This window comes from Stomoxys calcitrans, chromosome 3 (genome assembly GCF_963082655.1).
Source record: "Stomoxys calcitrans chromosome 3, idStoCalc2.1, whole genome shotgun sequence".
Lineage (NCBI taxonomy): Eukaryota > Metazoa > Arthropoda > Insecta > Diptera > Muscidae > Stomoxys > Stomoxys calcitrans.
Genome location: NC_081554.1, coordinates 11,104,021 through 11,126,292, shown reverse-complemented (window position 1 = coordinate 11,126,292; position 22,272 = coordinate 11,104,021). Strand labels below are relative to the sequence as shown.

The 22,272-nt window shown below is 35.6% G+C and overlaps 1 protein-coding gene across 1 annotated transcript; it reads right to left on the bottom strand.

The window, feature by feature from the left end:
- Positions 1-1,522: 1,522 nt before the first annotated feature.
- LOC106087475 (uncharacterized) lies at positions 1,523-22,249 on the bottom strand. The gene is made up of 5 exons (XM_013252530.2): positions 21,987-22,249; positions 9,815-10,004; positions 4,541-4,760; positions 2,876-3,467; positions 1,523-2,810 (listed from the first exon to the last, which is right to left on the bottom strand). The coding sequence occupies exons 2-5, from the start codon at positions 9,895-9,897 to the stop codon at positions 2,032-2,034; spliced, it is 1,674 nt and encodes a 557-aa protein (XP_013107984.1). The 5' UTR covers positions 9,898-10,004; positions 21,987-22,249; the 3' UTR covers positions 1,523-2,031.
- Between the last annotated feature and the right edge of the window lie 23 nt (positions 22,250-22,272).

The window sequence follows — 22,272 nt, the reverse complement described above, 5'->3', positions numbered from 1 at the left end:
CATCGGTCGTATGACTTCATAGTCTCTGATCGACGAACGTATGTAAACCAGAAAAAGGTCAGAGGCCATACATAACCAGAAACTATACTGGGAACGTATTCATATGAAGTCTGATCTCTTATAGTTGATGCTTGATAAGTGTGGGCGAAAAAAAAAAAACAAGTAAAAAGGTGTTAAGTTCGGCCGTCCGAACTTTGGATACCCACCACCTCTGGTATATATGTAAACCACCTTTCGTCATAATCCGCTGAAAAATGCATAATTTATGTCCCCATAGCAGCTTTATCGAAATATGAACCGGATTGGACCAAATTCGACACGGATATTGAGTGGTCTAATAAGTACAAGTCATTGTTCAAATTTGTACTGGTCGTTTTGGTAGCCATATCCAAACATCGACCGATCTAAACCATATACGACACGGATGTCGAAAAGCCTAACATAAGTCACTGTGTCAAATTTCAACGAAATCGGACATTTATATGTGCATTTTATGGGGCCAAGACTTAAAATCGAGAGATCGGTCTATATGGCAGCTATAACCAAATCTGGACCGATCTGGGCCAAATTGAAGAGGGCTGTCGAAGGGCCTAACACAACTCACAGTCCCAAATTTCGGTGAAATCGGACAATAAATGCGCCTTTTATGGGCCTTAGACCTTAAATTGAGAGATCGGTCTATATGGCAGCTGTATACAAATCTAGACCGATCTGGGCCAAATTGCAGAAATATGTCGAAGAGCCTATAGCCACTCACTGTCCCAAAACCTTATGTCGAGAGATCGGTCTATATGGTAGCTATATCCAAATATGAACCGATCTGGGCCAAATTGTTGAGAGATGTCGAGCCTAAAGCAACCCACTGTCGCGAATTTTGGCGAAATCGGACAATAAATTCGCCTTTTATGGGCTTAAGACCTTAAATCGAGAAACCTAAATTAACCCACTGTCCCAAATTTCGGCGACATCGGACAATAAATGCGCCTTTTATGGGCCCAAAATCTTAAATCGAGAGATCAGTCGATATGGCAGCTATATCCAAATCTGAACCGATCTGGGCCAAATTGATGAAGGATGTCGACTAGCCCAACACAACTCACTGTACCAAATTTTATCAAAATCTAATAATAAATGTGGCTTTTATAGGCCTAAGACCCTAAATCGGCAGATCGGTCTATATGGGGACTATATCAAGATATAATCCGATATAGCCCAACTTTGAACTTAATCTGCCTATGGACAAAAAAAGAACATGTGCAAAGTTTCAGCTCAATATCTCTATTTTTAAAGACTGTAGCGTGATTTTAACAGACAGACGGACGGACATGGCTAGATCGCCTTAGATTTTTACGTATTCTATAGGATCGGAAATGGATATTTCAATGTGTTGGAAACGGAATGATAAAATGAATATACCTCCATCCTTCGGTGGTGGGTATAAAAATAAATTTGTCGAACATTTCATTTTGAAAACTTGGCTTTGTGATTAAGAGTTTCCTATTTTCTTTTAATAACCTTGAAATTTACCAATTTTTTTATTTTATTTTATTAGTTTTTTTTTTTAATATTTGGGCACAAAAATAGAAAAGGTTTATTAAAATCTTTGGTCAGAAGTACAGTTACACTTAAAAGCTATTACAAATGAGTTTTCTGGGCTGTTCACATTTGAAGACAGATCTTGCATGAATGAATGATGGGAGTATTATAGATGCCATAAATAAAAAAAAATAATTTTGTCTGACCCAATAGGCCATAGGCGCTCATAATCTGTTGATTTATAAGTTGTAATTGTATTATTTTTATATATACCTTGGAAAATTAAGACCCTGATTTTTTTAAATCATATTTCAAATCTGAACATCCCTGGCGATAATGCTGCAGTTACAGATTTATGTTGTCACAAATCTTCAATTGCTAACGGCTGTTTTAGTGTTGGTTTTATGCTACTACATCAACTACTACAGTAAATTTTACAATACATTTAACTTTATTTAATTTCAATCACTTTTATTGCATGGTTGCCCTCTCTTCTTATGTCAGAGCAGCATTGCGCTTCGGTAGCAGTTTCAATTCAGTTTCATAGTTTCCCAAATTGGAATTTATGCCTGTAATTTCTGGGATTTTGCCCTGTATCGCATCAAAAGTCTTGCGCAAATCTTCCAAAGATTCACCTAAACCTAATTTAATGTTATTGAATTCCTGGGAAATGATTGATAATTTGCCCAAGAGGAAATTCAAGTTTGAGTCCATGTCCAGCATGCGATTTTTAATATCCTCCACTTTAAGGCCCATGGTGTTGACGCTGGTATATGTATTATTGACCGAGGCCTCATTGCGAGCATCTACAGCCTTGAGTATGTCTTTGGTATCCATAATTTCCTCATGCATTATGGAAATTTGATGCCATACTTGGGTTATTTCCGATTCGATAAGGGATGAGAAATTTTGCATGGACTCTATCTGATTGGTAATCAACATTTCATCGACGTTATCGAAGCGTTCTTTGAGTGTTTCAAAAATGGCATCGCGTTGTTTCTCCAAATGATCCGAGATTTTTTGCACAATTTGCACTGTGCCAAATTCCACCTTTCTTTGTGTGTCCAAGACATATTCGGAATTGGTCATTAGGATATTGTTGAATTTGTCGAATATTTCAAGGCCTTCATTGAATTTAGTATAGCTGTGATTCATCTCCTTGTAGAATTTCTCCAGAAGACTGGCAGAGTCCAAAACATTTGTTTGAACCTTATCAAACTTAACACCCAAAAAGTCTTGGGTATTTTTGATGTTCTCCGAGGTTTTGCTTATAACTGATATTAGAAGAAAAAAAATTAATCAAAAACACTCCAGCCCTTGTTGTATACCATTGACTTACTTTGATTGCTAGCCTCAACATGGTCGGCCCTGATATGTTCCAAAGCTGTTAATGTTTCATTGTTCAAGGCCTGTATGAAATCTTTATCGGTCACAGACAGACCTTGTTGAGATTTGGGTGCTTCTTTAAGCTCTGTCAGGCTACTGTGCACATTTTGCAGCATGCCAACGATTTTATTTTCAAATACGGTGTTATTGGCTGGTTGCACTATGACGGCTGGTGGTGGTGGGGCTGGTGTAACTACACTATAGCTTACTAGATGGTCCTCAATTTTCGATAGCATATCTTGAGTGGCAGGACTACTCTTAAATACCACCTCCGTTTGTTCCATAACATTTTGCGAAAGGTCTAATAGCTTGGCAACATTTATTGTAAGTTTATCCAAATCTGTGGTCATTTTTCGATTAAATTCTTCTTGGGATTTAACAAATGTTGGAGCCAATGAGAGTTCGGATTTTTCAGTTGTCATTTCGGGATCTCTTAATGCCACTGGGGGTCTTCTGTAGCACTCATCGTTTTCTTGCATCCATTTGAAAATACGAGCCAAGGCTTCACCCATTTTTTCAGTTTGAATGTTATATTTTTCTTCTTGCTGTGACAAGAGATGAGAAGGAAATATTAACGACCTTTTTCACAAAAGTTTAAGTTTAATGAAAGAAAATTAGAATCATAATAAAGAAAAATTATGACTAAATTGTATTATCGTAATAACATAGCAAGTTAATTCAGCACCTTGCCTAGGGGGTGTGTATAAATATTTAAAGTATATGGATATATGGCATTTGTATAATCGACGTCCTTGCTCCCGAGACTACTACAATTAATAGAAAAATCCTAATCTAGGGTTTGAACTTAAAGCTAAAATAATAAAATTAATAATAAAATAATAAAACTTAGTGTAGATTTGTGTATAAGGCTGTTATTGCTGAAACATAATACGTTAATTTAGTGAATGTAAGGGAAACGGTGTCATTTGGCTTCATGTAATGGAGACATTCAGTTTAACTATAAATTTCATTTCATTTCATTTCATTTCATTTATTAACCAAATATGTAATATAAAGCCAATAAGGCCCATAAAATAATTACATACAAACATTTCAGTAACCTGAGTATAACAGATAATTAAATTCATTTCTTAACATAATGAGGTACTTTATTATATTTACCTAATATTTGGCTCCCCAGCCATTAAAAATAAAGAATATAAAAGAAATCCAAATGGAAGAGAGCGATAAATAGAAAGTGGTCCAACAAAGTGCACAAGAATTAAAAAAAGCGCAGCTATATTTAAAAATAGTGCAGCTTTGAAAATCCGAAATCTACATACTTTTAGGCTGTTGTTAGCCGAACAGTGCACAAATCAAAACGTAGAAAGGTCCCATGAATATTTCAGGCTTAATAATAGAGCATACTTTCAGGCATTCATTATATTAATCTGAAGAACAAATTTTTGCCTTGCAACATAGGGCGGGGGGTGAGCCAAAGAACCTTTACGAACAATTCCATACCAAACAAGGCATACGGCAGCATGTTCGTGGGCAAATTTACCCGAACCCGTAATTTTTTTACATTTAAAGTAACCAGTAGACAAAGTAGTCATTTACGACAAAATTCAACTTAGGCCCTTTTTCATTTAATCAAAAGCATTTTATGCATACTTACCGCTATTAATAAGGTCTCAATTTGACTAACACGCTCATCCAGCCTGGAAAATATTCCATTAATAGGTTCCAGATTTTTTTGACCCTTTTGTAGGGACATTATACCCTTTTTCATAAGTTCACCCAAGGCTCTCTCCCGATGTTCGTGTCTTTCGAGTTTGTTATCCAGTTGGTTGTATGAATATATAAGCGATTGCAATGTTCCTCGTATATCACCCAGACTGTAAAGAGTTGAAAAGTGGAAATGAATAAAGCTAAAGATGTTTTAAAGAGAAAAACAAGTAAAGAAGAGTTAAGTTCGGACGTCGCTTATCATATATACCCTCCACTATGGGTCGCATTGGACAAGTTTTTTGAATTAATAAGAATCTGCCGCCAAAGCGGGTAATAAATGTGCCTTCTAGAAATTCAAGAAGACAACTCGGGGGATCGGTTTATAAGGTGGCCATAAGCAGAACCGATTTGGAGCATGCTTGACACAGTTAATAGATAACATATCACAGTTAATAGATCCTGTGCCAGATAACTGTGAGCACCACACATGCTGGAACATTGAGCTCCAATTTGTGTGGTGTTCATTGCTGTCATGAAAAGCTTAGCTGCGTGCTACCGGCACGTTCACTGGTTGAGGATAGTTGAATGCTCCATACGGAGTAGCTGCAACAGCAATCACGGACAATCAGCTTACATACGGAGTGCCTATGATACTCCATATGACAAGGCGAGTTATTCGCGCCTCTAAATAACCAATGGCCATCCTGTTCCCGCGGCAATAGGTTCTTTGGACCGGAACGAGCTTGCTCACTACAGGAGCTTGACGACGATCGACACCTCCACATGAAAATGTGGCTACAACATCACAATAAAACACAACATGCAAAACCGATTGAAAATTGCAGTAACTACGCTCATATAAGTGAAAAATGGCGTTATTTATGCACATGACCTTGAGTTTCAATCAAAGTAATCTGATCCATGGGAGTTATATCTAAATCTAAAACAATTATCAAATGCAAATTTGCCCATGCACATTCCATTAAGAAACAGGGGTAAACATCTCACATATCATTGAGTGCTGTCGGATTCAAGTCCTCCTTTTTATAGCCGAGTGCGAACGGCGTGCCGAAGAGCGACACTTTTTTAGGGAGAAGTTTTTACATGGCATAGCACCTCACAAATGTTCGCCAGCATAAAGAGGGGATAACCACCGTTGAGGTTCCTGGGTTCGAACCCAGGCATTTAGTGTCATAAACGGGCATGCTAACCTCTGCGCCATGTATTCACCAACATATATAGCATTGGTACTTGCCCATAAAGTTGATGTGAAAAAGTTTGTAATGATTAGGTAACAAATGCGATATCCACCTTGATTACAAAAAAATGGTACAGGGCCATAAGGCACAAAAAGTATACTTAGACACGAATAAGCCCTATCAAGATGAATTTCTGAGTGCAACAATACATGTTATCACAGTGGGCAAGGTACATTTCATATAACCAAGAATGTCACATTGTTGTGTTAAAATTTCATGCAAGGACCAAAAAAACCTCAATTGGATCCCTTAAAAAAATACTACATACAACATTGAACGTCGTGTCGCCACGGGATAACGTTAGCCGATGGCCCAAATATTTTGTGTTTTCCTTATTGGGATCTAAAGAAAAAAAAATGGAGGATATGAGTTTCCCTATTGGGGAAAAAATTTTCTCTTTTATGGAACAGTCTGATGTGTATGGTATATTTGTTGTACAATGAACGTATGATTAACAAATGGCTCTGCAAAAAATCAAAAACACTCATACGTCACAAGGAACGCAAAGCCAGAAATTAACATGTCACCGGTTCCATGCTTCAAATTTGAAGTATGAAACTTTTGAGTAAGCATCCAGTGGATGTCAGATGAAATGATTGAATTCCAAGGCAAAGCGTCATTTGTTAATTACCGATATAAAGCGCAGTTTATAATCAACACACAATTATTATAAATTTTTCCTATTTTTTATGTTTCAATTAGTGGGTGCACCCTATTAACAATTATTATACGACTCCAATACATAGCATTTCCAAAACATCTCATTTTCAGTTTCAACATAAATCAATTAGAAATGTTCATAATTCTTAAGAACACATTAATTTTCTTGGACATTATTCTCTAACAACGACAAAATCAATTTGCATGTCAACACTCCACACAAAAAGAACTGTGAGAAGTGCTAGCAAAAATGAGTGATTGTGTGTGCATTTAAAGTCTTACTAAGAATAAATGACAAAACGACATGGACCCCTCTACACCACACAGAGTGCAACATATGCAAAGAGTAGTTTTTGTGCGTACTCTCGTCCCAGCAAAGTATAAGGGAATGTTGATGATGACATTTGATGCATGCCATAACTTCACACAGTAATAACGATTATAGATTTCGAGAAAAGAAATCAGCTTACACTTAGCGGGCGATTATTGGTTTGAAGAATTATGGTAAAGAGGCTGACACTCTAAGAAGAAGTAATATTCTACACAACATTGGATGGAATGGAAGCAAAAAAAACTATTTCCGCACTAATAAAAATTGTACTTTTTCCTTCGATTATATTTGCTTTTCTTTCCACAGCTTGGCCTTAGATCAAAGATGACCGTCTTTTTTTAAATAAAACAAAGGCATAGCCTATCATAATCCCACTGCAATGTGTGGTGATCTCTTGTGACGGTGCCCTTCTACATTGGATCTGCTTGTCTTCATATGGAAATGAAAACGAAAATTCTGTGCATACAAATATAGATTTATGTGAGTAAATAATAAATACTATATCAATGGCATGCCATGGGCCAGTAAACATACACGCAAGCTGAAGGCACACATTGTAAACATGGCGCATGGAAAGTGCATGACGACGGCGCTATGATGTAATGTAATGAATGAAGAAGTCTTAACAGCCACCATGTCATCTTGCGCCTGATGCACTGTTGAGTAGAATATGTATGCATGTGTGTTTGTACGTGTATGCATTAAGTACTTGCTGGCTCTACATTATTCATTAAGAATTGCCTGCATAACAAAAAATGTTATTTTTATTTTATCGCTATCCAATCATTAAAGCATTTTCCCCTATTCATATACTTTCTTCTATCTAGGGGCATTGCAATGGGAATTTGAAATGGTTTTTAAGTTTTTGACATAAAAATGTCATAATTTTGTGCTGGATTGGTACATGAGACATAGTAAAAAACATTTTGCCTTATTTCATTGAATAATTTAATATTCTAAATTCTATTAATTTATTCCTTTTTAGGGGTATTGCAAATTTGCGCCAATTTAGTTTATTTATCATATACGCCTCACAAATGCTAACCCCATCTCCCACTCACATAACTGTATATATGTTCATAACCATCTTTCCACATTAATGTTATCTGTGATTGGTTCTTTTAAATGCATTCTCAAAGGTAACTTTGCCAACTTCAACCTTATTTGCTAAAACTCCCACTCACACACGGCAAAGGTAGTAATTGTAAGTCATTGCCAAGGTTGCCAAATTAGTGCTTTGTTGTTATTTGCAATAGATTTGTTGTTTTTTAGGTCACAGAAAACACAAAAAAGTTTCTCCTAGTGCAAAGCCGACTCGTTTTGCATTTCTTGTTAGCATTTTTCACTTGCTATTTTTTATGCTAATTTGAGTTGATTTTTTTTTTTATCGAGGGAGCATTTAACATAAATTTTGATTACAAAAATAATATTAATAATAATAATAATAACTATTAATAATAAACTATGAATGTTAAATTATTCAAAAAAAGTTTTGACCAATTTTTACTACGAGCCATCTATGTTAAGCTTAAATTATGCCGCTAATTTCTCCTCCGCACTTTATTAAATTCGATCGAAAATCCATCGATACATCCAATATATTCCTATAATTTGGATAATGTCTTTATAAGTCCTAAAGTTTTCCTAATTTTTTGGAGATAAAATAAAAAATGGTGGTAAATCTAGATATCAGAAATACGAGGAGATTTTTGCGTTATTGCAGTTGTAAACTTTTTTCTTTCTTTGCCCACTAATTTTTACTCGGTAGATGAAATAAATAAATAATTGATGTCAAATGACCTAGCGACAATTGTAGGTTTAATATAAAACTTGCTCCCATAGATAAAAGTCTGCCGTCTAATATTATTTTAAAACATTTCTTTATTTAAGATATTTTTATCGTAATCTTTTCCTTGTAAAAATAATTTTTTGAAAGAAAATCAATAATTCAAATAATAAATTTTTAAAAAAATTTTAAAAATATTTCACTGTGTCCAAACCCGCGTTCATAGCCTACAGAACTACTAAATTTCTACTAGAATCAACGCTGCTTGCTATTGACTGATAGATTTCGATTCTAACTCACTATGAGCTCCGTATCAACCACCTTAAATATTGTATCGTGAATTATGAAATTACAAACAAAAAATGGAATTTTTTCATTTCAAATAATTATTTTAAAATGTTAAGTAGTTAATCTGGGTGATTCGGTCTTTAAAGAAATGGCATTAACCTATTCCATACGAATGGGTAGAAAAATACCCAGGAATGGAGCTGTCTTAGAAAAATTTCAGCTCGAGCTAGAAATGAGGTATCCTTATGAAGGTCATGTTTTGGCAATTTTTACATTCAAAAATATCCAACAAAAAATTTTCTCAAAATTCTTAGGAGTGAGACTTCTGGAATCCATTTTAGTACCTTGTTGCATTTGATGGTTTTTATATTAAAAAATAAATTTATGCTCTGAATTATGAATTAATGGAATTTCATCCAAATTGGATAAGGGAATAATCGAGGGCCAAGCGTTATAGATTTAAATTTGTTCAAAAATGTACAGAATGGCAGTTCAGTTTATAGAGGTGTTAGAAGCAAATCTTACTTTAAGCCATAAAATATTACTTTTCGAAAATATCTTCCAAATCTTATGTTTGCCTGTTATGGCCCGTCCTTTCACCACAAGTATTGTTTTCCTGCTGTGACTGACAATTGCAGTCTTACAATTGGAATACTGTGCATCATATCTTGGTCTTTCGATAAGACATTTATGTATGTAAATAGCTGCATCCACTTTAAAAGAGACTATTAAATTAGATGGCATTGACTTCATTCAAATCGAATTGGCGTCAATGCGGAGTATGTAGATGATGATGAAGAACTATAAAAAAGCATAAGTTCATTGCACTTAGTCTAAATACTAAACACTAATAATTAAAACAAAAAGGAACACAAATTTGTATGTCCTATAACTTACGTAACTTCCGCTGGTGTCTCTACCACAAGCATAAAGGCAATAAAGGCCAATAGCATCATTCGTAAGACTTGCTGCCGCCGCATTATTATTGATGATGTTGCGTTGATCGCGTTCTGATTTTCTTTATTTCTTTTATTGGGATGTGGTGGGTTGTGCACAATTATGTTCGGCTTAAGTTCCACACTTCAGGCTGCAAATAAAAGAAATACACACATACACGTGCACATATGAATGAGACTCTCCATCAAGACAATTAAAAAGCAATTGATATTATGATGCATCTTTGTTTTATAAATATATGTATGAATATGTTCTAGTTATTTATTATTTTTTTTCTTTAGCTTTGTTATGCTTTGTGAATATAGCCAAAAGAAATGCAATTGAAATCTAGGACGCATTGCATCAATGTTTTAAAATAGCTGGTCTGCATTTGTCGATCAATATATGAAAAAAATTAATGGTTTATTCTAAGTAAATGTACAGAGCTCTTGTCCAAATGTACGTGTACATTAAGGCATCCATGAAATATTGTAAGTGACTGCTTGCTGGTTGGGGATCTTATGTGTGGTCGGTCATCTTGTGCAAAATTTCATTGTTTTTAGCATTTAATAATAAACACTCTCTATGAATGATATGCCATTGTTTGGACGTGCACTTCTTTCTGTTTTGTGTAAAATTTTATTGTTTATTATTAATAAACAAATATATATATATATTATATACAAATAAGTAGAAAAGATATGGGAGCCGTAGAGCGTTGTATATTTCATATTATCAATTACATTTTCAATTAAAATTTTTTTAAATATATTTCTCTGAGTGTATTTTGTATTTACCTGACTATTAACATATTGATAAAATAAATAAGAAATCCTGCTTTTAATGGTTGTCGTCTTCTAGATGAATACCATCTGACCCCTGAGATAAACAGTTTATTGTTTACATCATATCAGTGTTCTTTGGCACAGAAATTGAAAGGAATTTTAAGGGAATTCCCATGCGGATATTTGTGTAAATCATTTAAATGGCCACCATACAAACATGCAAACACAGAACACATTTAACAAGGTGGTATAAAGCCATGTTGCCTTATTCTATTTCATTTCTTATTTTTGTTGTCAGATCCATTGTTTACACAACTTTCGAAATGAAACAATAGAAATGGTGTTAAAATTATGTTAAATCAGGAAATTCGAAAAAACGTCCAGATGTGTTTATAACAATAAAATTTAAAAAATTGTTGTAAGTTTTAAAGTATATCAAAAATAAATGACTTGTAGTTAACCGGGATCTTTGGCTAATAATCCCTAAAGCCCAGTACTGACTACGATTGTGCGGAAAAAAATTGCTAAACATCAATTAATTTTGTGAAATCTGACAATGTTGCCAACAGTGTTGCTAATTTGTTGAGTTGTAATTAAACTTTTTTATTTGGCGTTAAAAGCGCTGTTTTGGTAGTATATAGTTGTAATTTGATATCACTGTATTTGATACGACTGTCAACCAAAATAAAAACAAATTGGCATTTTTTAACTACAAGGCGTCCAATTCGTTTTTAGGAAAATTTAAACGGTAAGAAAGAAATGGATTTAGAAACAGAAGCTGCTGTATGTTTGGCAGTACAACATGAAATTAACAATATAAAGAAGCGTATCGACCTTAAACTTGAATCGGACAGCACTCATTGATATGTGAGAAGTTTGCCCCTGTTCCTTAGTGGAATGTTCATGGACAAAATTTACATCAAGCGGGGCTAGACAACATCCGTGCCGACACGGTGGCATTTGCGGTGGACAGCTACCAGGTGAATTTAATCCTTGTATAAAGACCGCCACCCATTGCATATAAAGAAATATAACCCGATCTCCCGATTATAGTACTTGAACCTCCGATATGGCTGAAATTTTCTACATGGACCGATTTCCCGATTTCATTTCTTAAGCCTCTGTAGGGCTCAATTTTTTTCTGATTCGGCTGAAAATTTCATAACGACTTCTAGTATTGTCTTCAACATTACAACCAATAATGGCTCGAATCAGTTCATAACCTGATATAGCTCCAATAGCATAGCAATTCATATCCTTTATGATTCCTCAATTCACGGAATTCTATGAAGACTCCTGCTCCGAAGCGCCTAATGGTGTATACTGAAGCTCTCAGGCAGGATTACCATCCCCGAATCATGCTCAACGTCAGCAAGAAAGGACTTCCATGATATGTAATAAGTCGCGCCGCATATTGCATGGGCGAGAACTGAATGCAATACTCTGAGACCTTTGCACTTGCACGCGGAGGGCATGTCGTTGAGGTTTGCCTTCTGACTGATGTAGTCAGGAACAGGGACGTTTGTTCTGCGAAAGACCAATGGTGTGGGACAAAGACGTGGCATTGGCGACGCGACGGACGGTGAACCGGGCGGGTCTTTTTTCAATGGCGAATTGGAGTTTATTTTCCCGGAGAAGTAGCTTTGAGCTGGGGGCATCCCGAGCTTCTTTTGTCCCTACTTTTACAGGGATTGGTCCAAGTTGAACGAGGGAACTGAAGCAGAGATTTTGTTAAATTCCTTGGGATTAGGAAGTCACATAGAATTCTGAACGGATGTAGTGTCTATCATTATCCAGAATATCTCTACCAAAAAAAAAAAATTACGCTGTAATTAATATACATGTACATTTAAAATCTACGAAATTTGACAATGTTGCTAGCAATATGTTGAAATCATTTCGTAAAAAGAACATAGTACAACTTATTTGAATAAATTCCGTATACATTTCACAAAATTTTTTTATACCACGTTTTGAAAGTTGCTCGAACGAAAACTCGAAGTCAGTACTAGGCATAAGCCATAAAAATGTTCTCACATTTCTGAAACATTATGCGGACAAAAAGGGAAAAATTTTAAGCTTTATAAAGGTTTACCGCTAGAACTTCATTTTTGAAAAAAACATTTTGTTTATGCAGACGATGTTGTGCCGCAGGCGAATGTGATGTCATGAAAATTTCACAGAGGCGACAGTGTTGTAGGTCCAAACCGCAAGCTGGTTTGATATATGTACATTCGGTAATGTACGCTATTTCCAAAGAAATAGTTTGAGGACCAAACGATCGACCTTAAAGGTGTTCTCATTGCTTTAAATATCGACAATATAAGGCAGGACAGTTCACAGCGTGTTTTACGCAGACTCTTCTGGCCACAGTGGCGCATAAGCTAGAATGTCCGCCTATGATCTCCAACCTTAGCGGAAGATTTTGGTATTTTAATTTGGTTTTTTTCTGCCTGCATCATTTGGTGTTGTAAATTTTGTATGACAAGCAATGACAAATTTAAAATTTCAATAGGACCCTGTGGGAATGAACCTCACGCTCTAGATCATATAGATCCAGCCTGCTATCTTTGGGTGGTGAATGCCTATCCACAAGAACGTAGTTGAAATGGTCTCTCCCATAGCAGCCACACTTGAGAACTTAGGAGACAGCCCCTAGCAGTACGTAGCTGAGCTTTCTGACAGATCTGCATGTTATTCCACTGCGTGTCGCTTAGTTGGGGAGTCCATGCTTTGTATGCCGTCAACAAGGTTTCTTTATCAGAGTCCCAAGTTCTGCAGGCCAGCGAAAGAGAACGGCACTTTGCCAATACCGGCTCGTATTATATTATTCGCGTTATTGGCAAATATTTTTAATACCATTTGGTATCAATTTAATACCAGACGAAGGAGGCTAGTAGGAATTGATGGTGTCAAATTTATATCCTTGTTATAGCGGCCAAAGGGTTGTGTAGCTTTGTACCTAAAATATTGTTGCCAGTATAAAATATTTGTTTTAATTAAAAAAAAACATTTTAATGCTATTTGTGTGCATAAAAACCTGTTCGAGTAATTGAAAGTGGTGAATACTCGTATGAAAATAGTACAAACTCTAAGGATGTTATCTGTATCAAAAACATGATAAAGTTTATTATGTGGTAAACAATGCAATCGGAGATCTCCGATCATTAAGCTCGTCTCGAAAGAGAAACAAACAAAAATTTTTTTTTGTAATTATTAACAAACATAATGGAAATAAAATACAATTACAACTATTTTCAATGGTTTTGGATTTGGTCCATTAGGGGGTAGAATTGGTATTAAAACAATAACGATTTGGTGCGAACACCAATAAAAATTTGGTATTAAAAACATTACCATTTCAATAATAAGGCTGCTACCAAATGTTACTAATCATTAAATGTTTCATCCATACTATGTGGTATTGCTTACCATATGGTAGGCAGCACCACATTATCAATACTGTATGGCACTGAAATGAGCACGTTTCGTCACAAATCGCAGTGGCGTATGTGCAAGATTTATAATAGCTGTCAAATGTGACACGAATTATTTTGGTATAGCTGATGGTTGGAATTCTTATGCCTTCGGCTATCACATTCAAACCTTATTCATCTCCGATGACGATGGAGTAAATAGTGTGGCGACCATTCAGGTAGTTAGAAATCTAATTTTTAAAGCCCGGCTAGACGGTCGTGTCAGCGATGGCCTCAAAAGCGTGGCTTGACTGACCAGAGGACCGTTCTTGTAGGGGCTGTTCCGCTTAGACAACATCCTAAGTGGTTCACCACAATTTGATTTCCTGTAGTCTTCGGAGAAATTAAAAAAACGAACAAGAGAAACCGAATCATTATTCACCATGACAATGCGATGTTTGGCACATAGGAAGAAACTAGCGCCTTTTGGACTGGCCATAAGGTCGAGTTGATGCTTCATCCGCTGTGCAGCCCTTTTCACCCTAATACGCACACTAAGGAAATAATTCGTGGTCAAAGATTTTTGTTTTCGGAAAATGCTGTTGAAGCGTTCCATAGCCATGTTTTGGAGGTGTCTCAATCGGAGTGTAATAAGTGCAAGGATTGGATGCATAAACCTTGTTATCGTGCTTCCGAGTTAGTTACCAGGGGCTATGTGTGCAGCAAATTTGTTAAAAATTTTTTACATGCAATGAGTGATTGATATAAATGAAAACCAATTACAATACCGTGGGCCGTATGAGTGATATTAGATTTGTTTTATTTACCCAAAAGAGGATTTTCTCACTTATTTTGTATGGAGAAAAATGCTTACTAAAACGCGATAAGACTTATCATGCAATTTCAAAAATAGCAACTCTGAAAGTTTTAGGAAACAATTCTGGAACTTTTGAACGGATAGAGTTTGTGCACTAATAAGGTGAAGTCATGTGAGCAGCTGAGTACAATTTTTTTATTTTTGTTTTGATTTTGCAGTACATCTAAATGTCAAAGGATTGATATCACAGTTGTGATATATTTCTAAAATCTTAAAAACATGTTCAATTTGATTCGATATTCCACACATAAGCAAAAAAACAGTGTTCTTATGATGAAAATACAAATATAAAACACATTTTTAGAAGATAAGTTGTAAAAAAAAGCTTATTTCTAGAACCACTTTGACATTTCAATTTACGGCAATTGCCACTCATTTGTACTAATGACCCTACCTCTTTATTGTACCATGGTTTAAACTTTGCTAAAATGAGCCTTTTTATTAAATGGAAATGTTAGATTCAAAAGAATAACTTTTAATAAGAAAGGACAATTTGCACAATTTTTTTTAATATTAGTAGAATTTTATAACCTTTCCAACGATGTAAAACCTGTTTTCAAACGGTACAAAAATAGTCCAACAGTTTCAGATATATCGACGATACGTTGACGAAATTTTTCAAAAAAAAAATTTTTGTAAGTCCCGTAACTCATACGGGACAAGTCTTATGAGTACAGAAAGTAACAGCTTATATGACAAGTCTTATCGTGTAATATCAGCTTAAGCGGCTTGCCTTATTCCCGCCCGTATATTTATTGCCATGACATAAATACCAGGTAATGTACCGTAAACAGCTGAATACAATTTTTTCTCACGAAGTGAACTATCTGTCAACGAGTTTTGGTTGTGTGTGTATTATAGTTAAGAACCATAGCACAGCCAAGCAACGGAAAATGGCGCGAACTAGTAACATACGCGAAATCGGAGTTGCATTAATCACTGATTTTGACAGAAAGTGCACTTAATTATTTGTTGTTGGGCAACTAACACTACCTGTAAATGAATATATTTTGTTTATTGCCTCTTATAAATGACATCTGCTGTATTTTATTTACCATTCTAGCGAATTTGATAGCTTAAGCTGAGTATTCTGTTCAGCTTTTCAGGTGGAATGCTGGCAAACTTCAAATAAAAAGAAAGTCGGCGAAATGTTGGAGAAAAATAGACGAAAAAGTAGTATTCTTTTTATAGTGAGGAAAATAGCAAAAATAAATTTTAGTGACAACGCTTGAAACCTTTGTCGGCATAATTTCTGTTTGTTTTATTGGGTTCGTTTTTTCTGTTATTTTATTTATTTGCGAAAAAAATATATCATAAGTGCAGATTAAAAGTCTTTTGGTACGGAAATAAAAACAAATAATAGTTGCCAAATTCCGCTCGTGAAACAATTAAGCATTTCAGCGACTAACAAAATAAGAAATTTTAATTTTAAATACATATTTCTCGGTGATTTGTGATTGTGATTTTATTAAAATCCTAGTCAATTTTGTCATTCCAGAACTTTTAATCAATTAAATAAACATGATGCGTTCTTCCTCTTTTAATTTTGTCATTCAAATTGCATGATGACACCATATCGTTTAATAAACGGCGATAGTAACAACGATGAAATTAGCCGCTTAGCTAATCGGAGATAGCATTTTTCTCCATATGAACTAAAGGCTGGTACTACATTCGTTTTTCGCGGTATTGTGCCGGATTACATTTTTTTTAGATAATAGATTTTAAAGATTTTAATAGATTTGGTAAAGGCTCTATTACACGGCATGTAGTTGTCTTATGACATGTCAAATTTAGCACATGTTGAGTGGTACATGTTATTATCTCACCACCGAAGGATGGGGGTATATTCATTTTGTCATTCCGTTTGCAACACATCGAAATATCCATTTCCGGCCCTATATATGTATAGATATTCTAGATCAGCGTAAAAATCTAAGATCTAGCCATGTCCGTCAGTCTGTCCGTCTGTTCATTGAAATCACGCTGCAGTCTTTAAAAATTGAGATATTGAGCTCAAACTTTGCACAGATTCTTTTTTTGTCCATAAGCATGTTAAGTTCGAAGATGGGCTATATCGGACTATATATTGATACAGCACCCATATAGATCGATCCGCCGATTTAGGGTCTTAGGCCCATAAAAGCCACATTTATCATCCGATTTTCCTGAAACTTGGGACAGTGAGTTGTGTTGGGCCACTCTTCATCTTTCTTCAATTTGGTCCAGATTTGGATGTAGCTGTCATATAGACCGATCTCTCGATTTAAGGTCTTGCTCCCATAAAAGGCCCATTTACTGTTCGATTTTGCCAAAATTTCGGGCGGTGAGTTGCGTTAGGACCTTCGATTTGCCTCAGATCGGTCCAGATTTGGATATAGTTGCCATATAGACAGACCTCTTGGTTTATGTCTTTGCGCCCACAAAAGGCCTATTTATTGTCCGATGTCGCCGAAATTTGAAACAGTGAGTTAAATTAAGCCCCTCGATATACTTTTGCAATATGGCACAGATCAGTCCAGATTTGGATATAGCTGCCATATAGACCGATCTCTCTATTTAAGGGTTTGAGCCCATAAAAGGCGCATTTATTGTCCGATGTCGCCGAAATTCGGGACATTGAGTTGTGTTAGGACCTTCGACATCCTTCTTCAATTTGGCCCAGATCGGTCCAGATAAGAATATAGCTGTCATATCGACCGATCTCTTGATTTACGGTTTTAAGCCCATAAAGGCTCATTTATTGTCCGAGTTCGGGACAGTGAGTTGTGTTAGGCTCTTCGACATTTTTCTGCAACTTGGCCCAAATCGGTCCAGATTTGGATACAGCTACCATATAGACCAATATCTCAATTTAAAGTTTTGGCTCCAAAAAAGGCTCATTTGTATTTTACTGAAATTCGACACAGTGACTTGTGTTAGGTTTTTCGACATCCGTGTCGTATATGGTTCAGATCGATTTATTTTTAGATATAGCTACTAAAAAGATCAATATTTTGTTATACGCAATTGAGAAATGACTTGTATTTATTTGTATTTGGTCCAACACATTTCGATATAGCTGCTATGGTTCATAAGGTATGCACTTTTCACCGGATTTTGACGAAAGGTAGTTTACGTATACACCCTTTACTTGTTTGTAATTTTTTTTTTTTTTTTTTGATATTACACTTGAAATCGGACCCAATTACATAAAAGTTGAGTGTTTTATTGAAAATCGAAAATAGGTCAACTTTAAAAGGTAATTCTTTTATGGGAGCATTTTTGAAATCGTTGAAAGGTTGTTGAGATTTTAATTATCGTATATGTGTACATCAAGCCATATTCGCATTATCAGCTTGTTTTCTTGAAGTCTTAAATAGCTTAGCTAGCTATCCATCGACCACTTCTCTCTTCCGTGCTACTACAATTTTGACTTCCTTTTTGCTAGACGGTTTATCCCGACTCTGGAAAGTTGTTATCATACGCATACACTAATGGGTGCTACATGTACCAATCATGGAGTATTTCACGTGATAAATGCCCTGGATTGGTCGATACAAAGTGCTTCAACCTGGCAACACAATAAACAGTTTGCCTCTTGGAGCAACTGTCATTTTTATTGGATTTGGTGACAAACCTTTTGCCGGGTCTAATAACAAATTTCTGTGAGAGCACATTAGTCTACTCAGTTGAAAACATGATTTTTATTTCCACATGAGTTTTGCATTCGCTGTAATACATTCCGTCATATATGTATTACTTTGAGAAATATTATTTCAAACTATAACACTTTGTTGAGAAAAATCACTTTTTTTTTCAATTCAAGTGAAATAAAACAATTTATCAACCTTATGACCTATTTTATAATTTGCACAAATATAAGTATATGTACACGTATAGACATTTCGTATATAAGCCTTACAAATGTACGTACTCAGAATTTTAGTGATAAGTTTCTTAATAGGGTTAGGTATTACTATTCATTTGTTATTTTTTCTTCACAAATGCCTTACGTTTGGACTTATTTAGGATAAGATTTGAATTGCACAGAACTATGGAAATCTAGAAAATACCTAAAAAAGCTCAGATTTATTTGTCATCTTGTTTATGTTTTGCCGATAAGAAATGTTTGCCTATGGAATAGGATGAAACAAAAAATTGCATAAACTGTTTTAACAAGTGTAGGATCTCAAATAATACAACAGCATAAGGAGAATGATATTGACTAATAGCTTTACTCCAGTAAAGACACATCTCGAGAGACATAATTATATATCCTCTTAGAGCCGGTTTCTCGTTCTCCAGTTACAATTTATCGCGTCTTGTAAACGGAATTCGTTTTTTGTTTGTTTGCCAGTTAGTGACCTATCGACCCCATAAATTGAAACAGATATTAATGGTTAGGTTAGGTTGAAAGGAGGGTGGATGTATTAATTCGTCCCATGCCACTATAGCAATAACCTCGAAAAAGAAAATTAAAGTCAGGAGTTCTGTGCTACTAAAAAAATCCCTAATGGGATGGTAATATACAATCAGCCGTCTTTTGTTAACCGATTGCTGCGTAATATTTGGTGTTTTCGTGGGCTTACCCAAGTGGTAGGGATGATCCCGACTTTCTTTGGCGGTCTCGACTCCTGACTATTTGAAAAATTATGGGAAAATCCCGAATTTTGAAGCTAACACAAACATTGAACGAATCGGATATATAAATACGAGGTACCATTTTTGTGCTATCACTTACTTTCGGACCGAAACGAGGTACAGTTATTTTTTTGGGACTATTTTATTTTATTTTGTTTAGTCGCATTTTTCATCCGTTTTCTTTTAAGGTTATAATGACGAGATGTTCTAGCCCCCTCCAAATCAGTGCCAATTTTCCGCCCAGCCCCCATATAGACCGTTTTCCCGATGTTGCCCCTTGAAAGCATAAAAAGTTTACTAATTATCCGATTTCCTGTGCGTCCTACTAACGAAATCACCATATGGTTTGTATGAATCATGTGATTTGCTGGAGATTTTTAATGGACTATATGGGTTCAGTTTGGGATAAAGCTCCTACATAAAATGGACCTTGAATCTCTAGAAGCCTTAATTTTATTCGATTTAGTTGAAATTCGGTAAGTAAAGAATCTTTATGCCGTTCAATGCCCACACCGAACACCACCTAGATAGGTCCATACAGGGATATAACCGCTATATAAACCGATAACCTGGTATAATTGCCTAAACCCATAGACGTTTTAGTTTGAAACGATTTGACTGAAATTTGTTACGTACAGTACACTTTACACACTCACACCAAATCCCAATGACATAGATCCATAAATTGGTATAGCCACCTCATAAACTGATTTCCATATTTGATTTTGGACCCTTTAGAAGCCCCAATTTTCATCCAATTTGGATGCAATTTCGTAGATAAATTACCCTTAAACGTTGGAATAAAATTAACGAATCCGAATAGAGTACCAACCCTTACTAGCAAACGAACGTCTATCAGTAAAGTTGTTGAGTACGCGAACACTCTTATTGCGGATTACCGTGTAATACTGCTATATCTTCTAAATTACCTTTAAAGTAAGGTATATTAAGACCCTTAAGCCTTGCTTTTGAGCCTTGCGTTGCAAAAATGCTACTCTGCACACAAATTCCATAAAAGCAACGCGGAAAGGTTAAAAATGTTCAACATCTGTGTGGAGAAGTTTTATAGCATTCCAAAGGTGATAGATTAGGTTAGAGTGGTAGTCTATTGTCTAAATAGCCTCCATTATATACCACAGCTGCGACAGACCAGGTCTCTGGTGGGAATGGAACCCACACAGTCAAGCCCAACATGCTACCAACTCAAGTACCTGACCAAAGGAAACGACAAACCCACAGTTAGAAAAAAAATTTCAATGTTCTTTCCAGATTTTGAAACCATGCATTCAGCGTCATAAGCGGACATACTAACCTCGGAGCCTCCTTATTTTAATTGGTCTCCCTAATTTCCATTTAATGATAAGTAGAAGTTGAACTTGTTTTTACAAAATTTCTATATTCACAGTTTGAACCATTCATTGCACTTTTAGGACATGCCGACCTTTCAAGATTGGATTATGGCGTGGCAACAGTACAAAGAACAACAATGACGAATCCCAATTGTACGTACCGGATTGACCCAATGAAGTCCTTCATCGACAAAGGCTGCCGCTTCAGCTAGAATTCAAACGAAAATTTTGCCCATGAACATTCCACTAAGGAACAGGGGCAAACTTCTCACATATCAATGAGTGCAGTCCGATCTAAGTTTAAGCTCAATGACAAGGGGCCTCCTTTTTATAGCCGAGCCCGAACGGCCTGCCGCGGTGCGAGGCATAGTGCCTCACAAATGTTGGCAGCATTAGGAGGGGAAAACCAACGCTGAAAATTTTTTCTAATGGTGTCGTCAGGATTCGAACCCAGGCAGACATGCTAATCTCTGCGCTACGGTGGCCTCAAACACTGCTACAATAACAACAACAAAAGATAGAATGTTTCAGCTGTAACAACAAACTTTTTTGTCTGTGCTCCAATTTCTTTTAGCACGATTATATAGAATTTAAAGCTATCCCCCAAAGTCGTCATGGAAAACGTTTAACTTACATCAGAAAAACAACAACAGCAGACAGTTCTATCGCTATATATATGAGGCTGTTTTTGCTATAAATGCTTGCGTCATGTTGCAACTTATACTTTTTTCCTTCATTTAAAAGTAGACTATTTAAAAACGTTCAAAAGACATAGATTACAAAGTATCACTGCAGCACAGATTCCACAGAAATTGTGTTCAATAATTGAAATTGAAAGGATTTTAGATCTTCCACAAAAAAAATATTACAGTTCAAAGTAGGTGCCATTAATTTTTTTTATTTTATATATTGTTTCGATTATTTTAGCTTTTGTCACTAAATAAAAATTTACCAAAATCCCCACTTATTTTGTTAATTTTGCAAATTGGGTTTATTTCACATGTTCACTGATTTTTTTTCTCGTTTCATTGTTTTTTGTTTGTTCTTTATTGTTTTTGAAAAAAAAAATTAAAAAAATCTTACTTGATTTCTTCTTCACACTATTTTAGCAACAAGACTTTTCTTATCAACAATTTCTAGTCCATTTGAATATGTATTACTCGTTTCGACCTAACAGCACCAAATCTCAAATAGGAATAAAATCATTTTCGGAGTGCTGTTCGCTTTTAAATGATCGTTTGCAAAGTAAAGCTGGAGAAGGAGGAGGAGCAGCACATACGAATGTGAGTACGCCGTGTATCCCTTCATAGATTTCGATTCTACATAGAGAAAATGATGATGTTATTACGTTTGACACATGGTGGTGCAA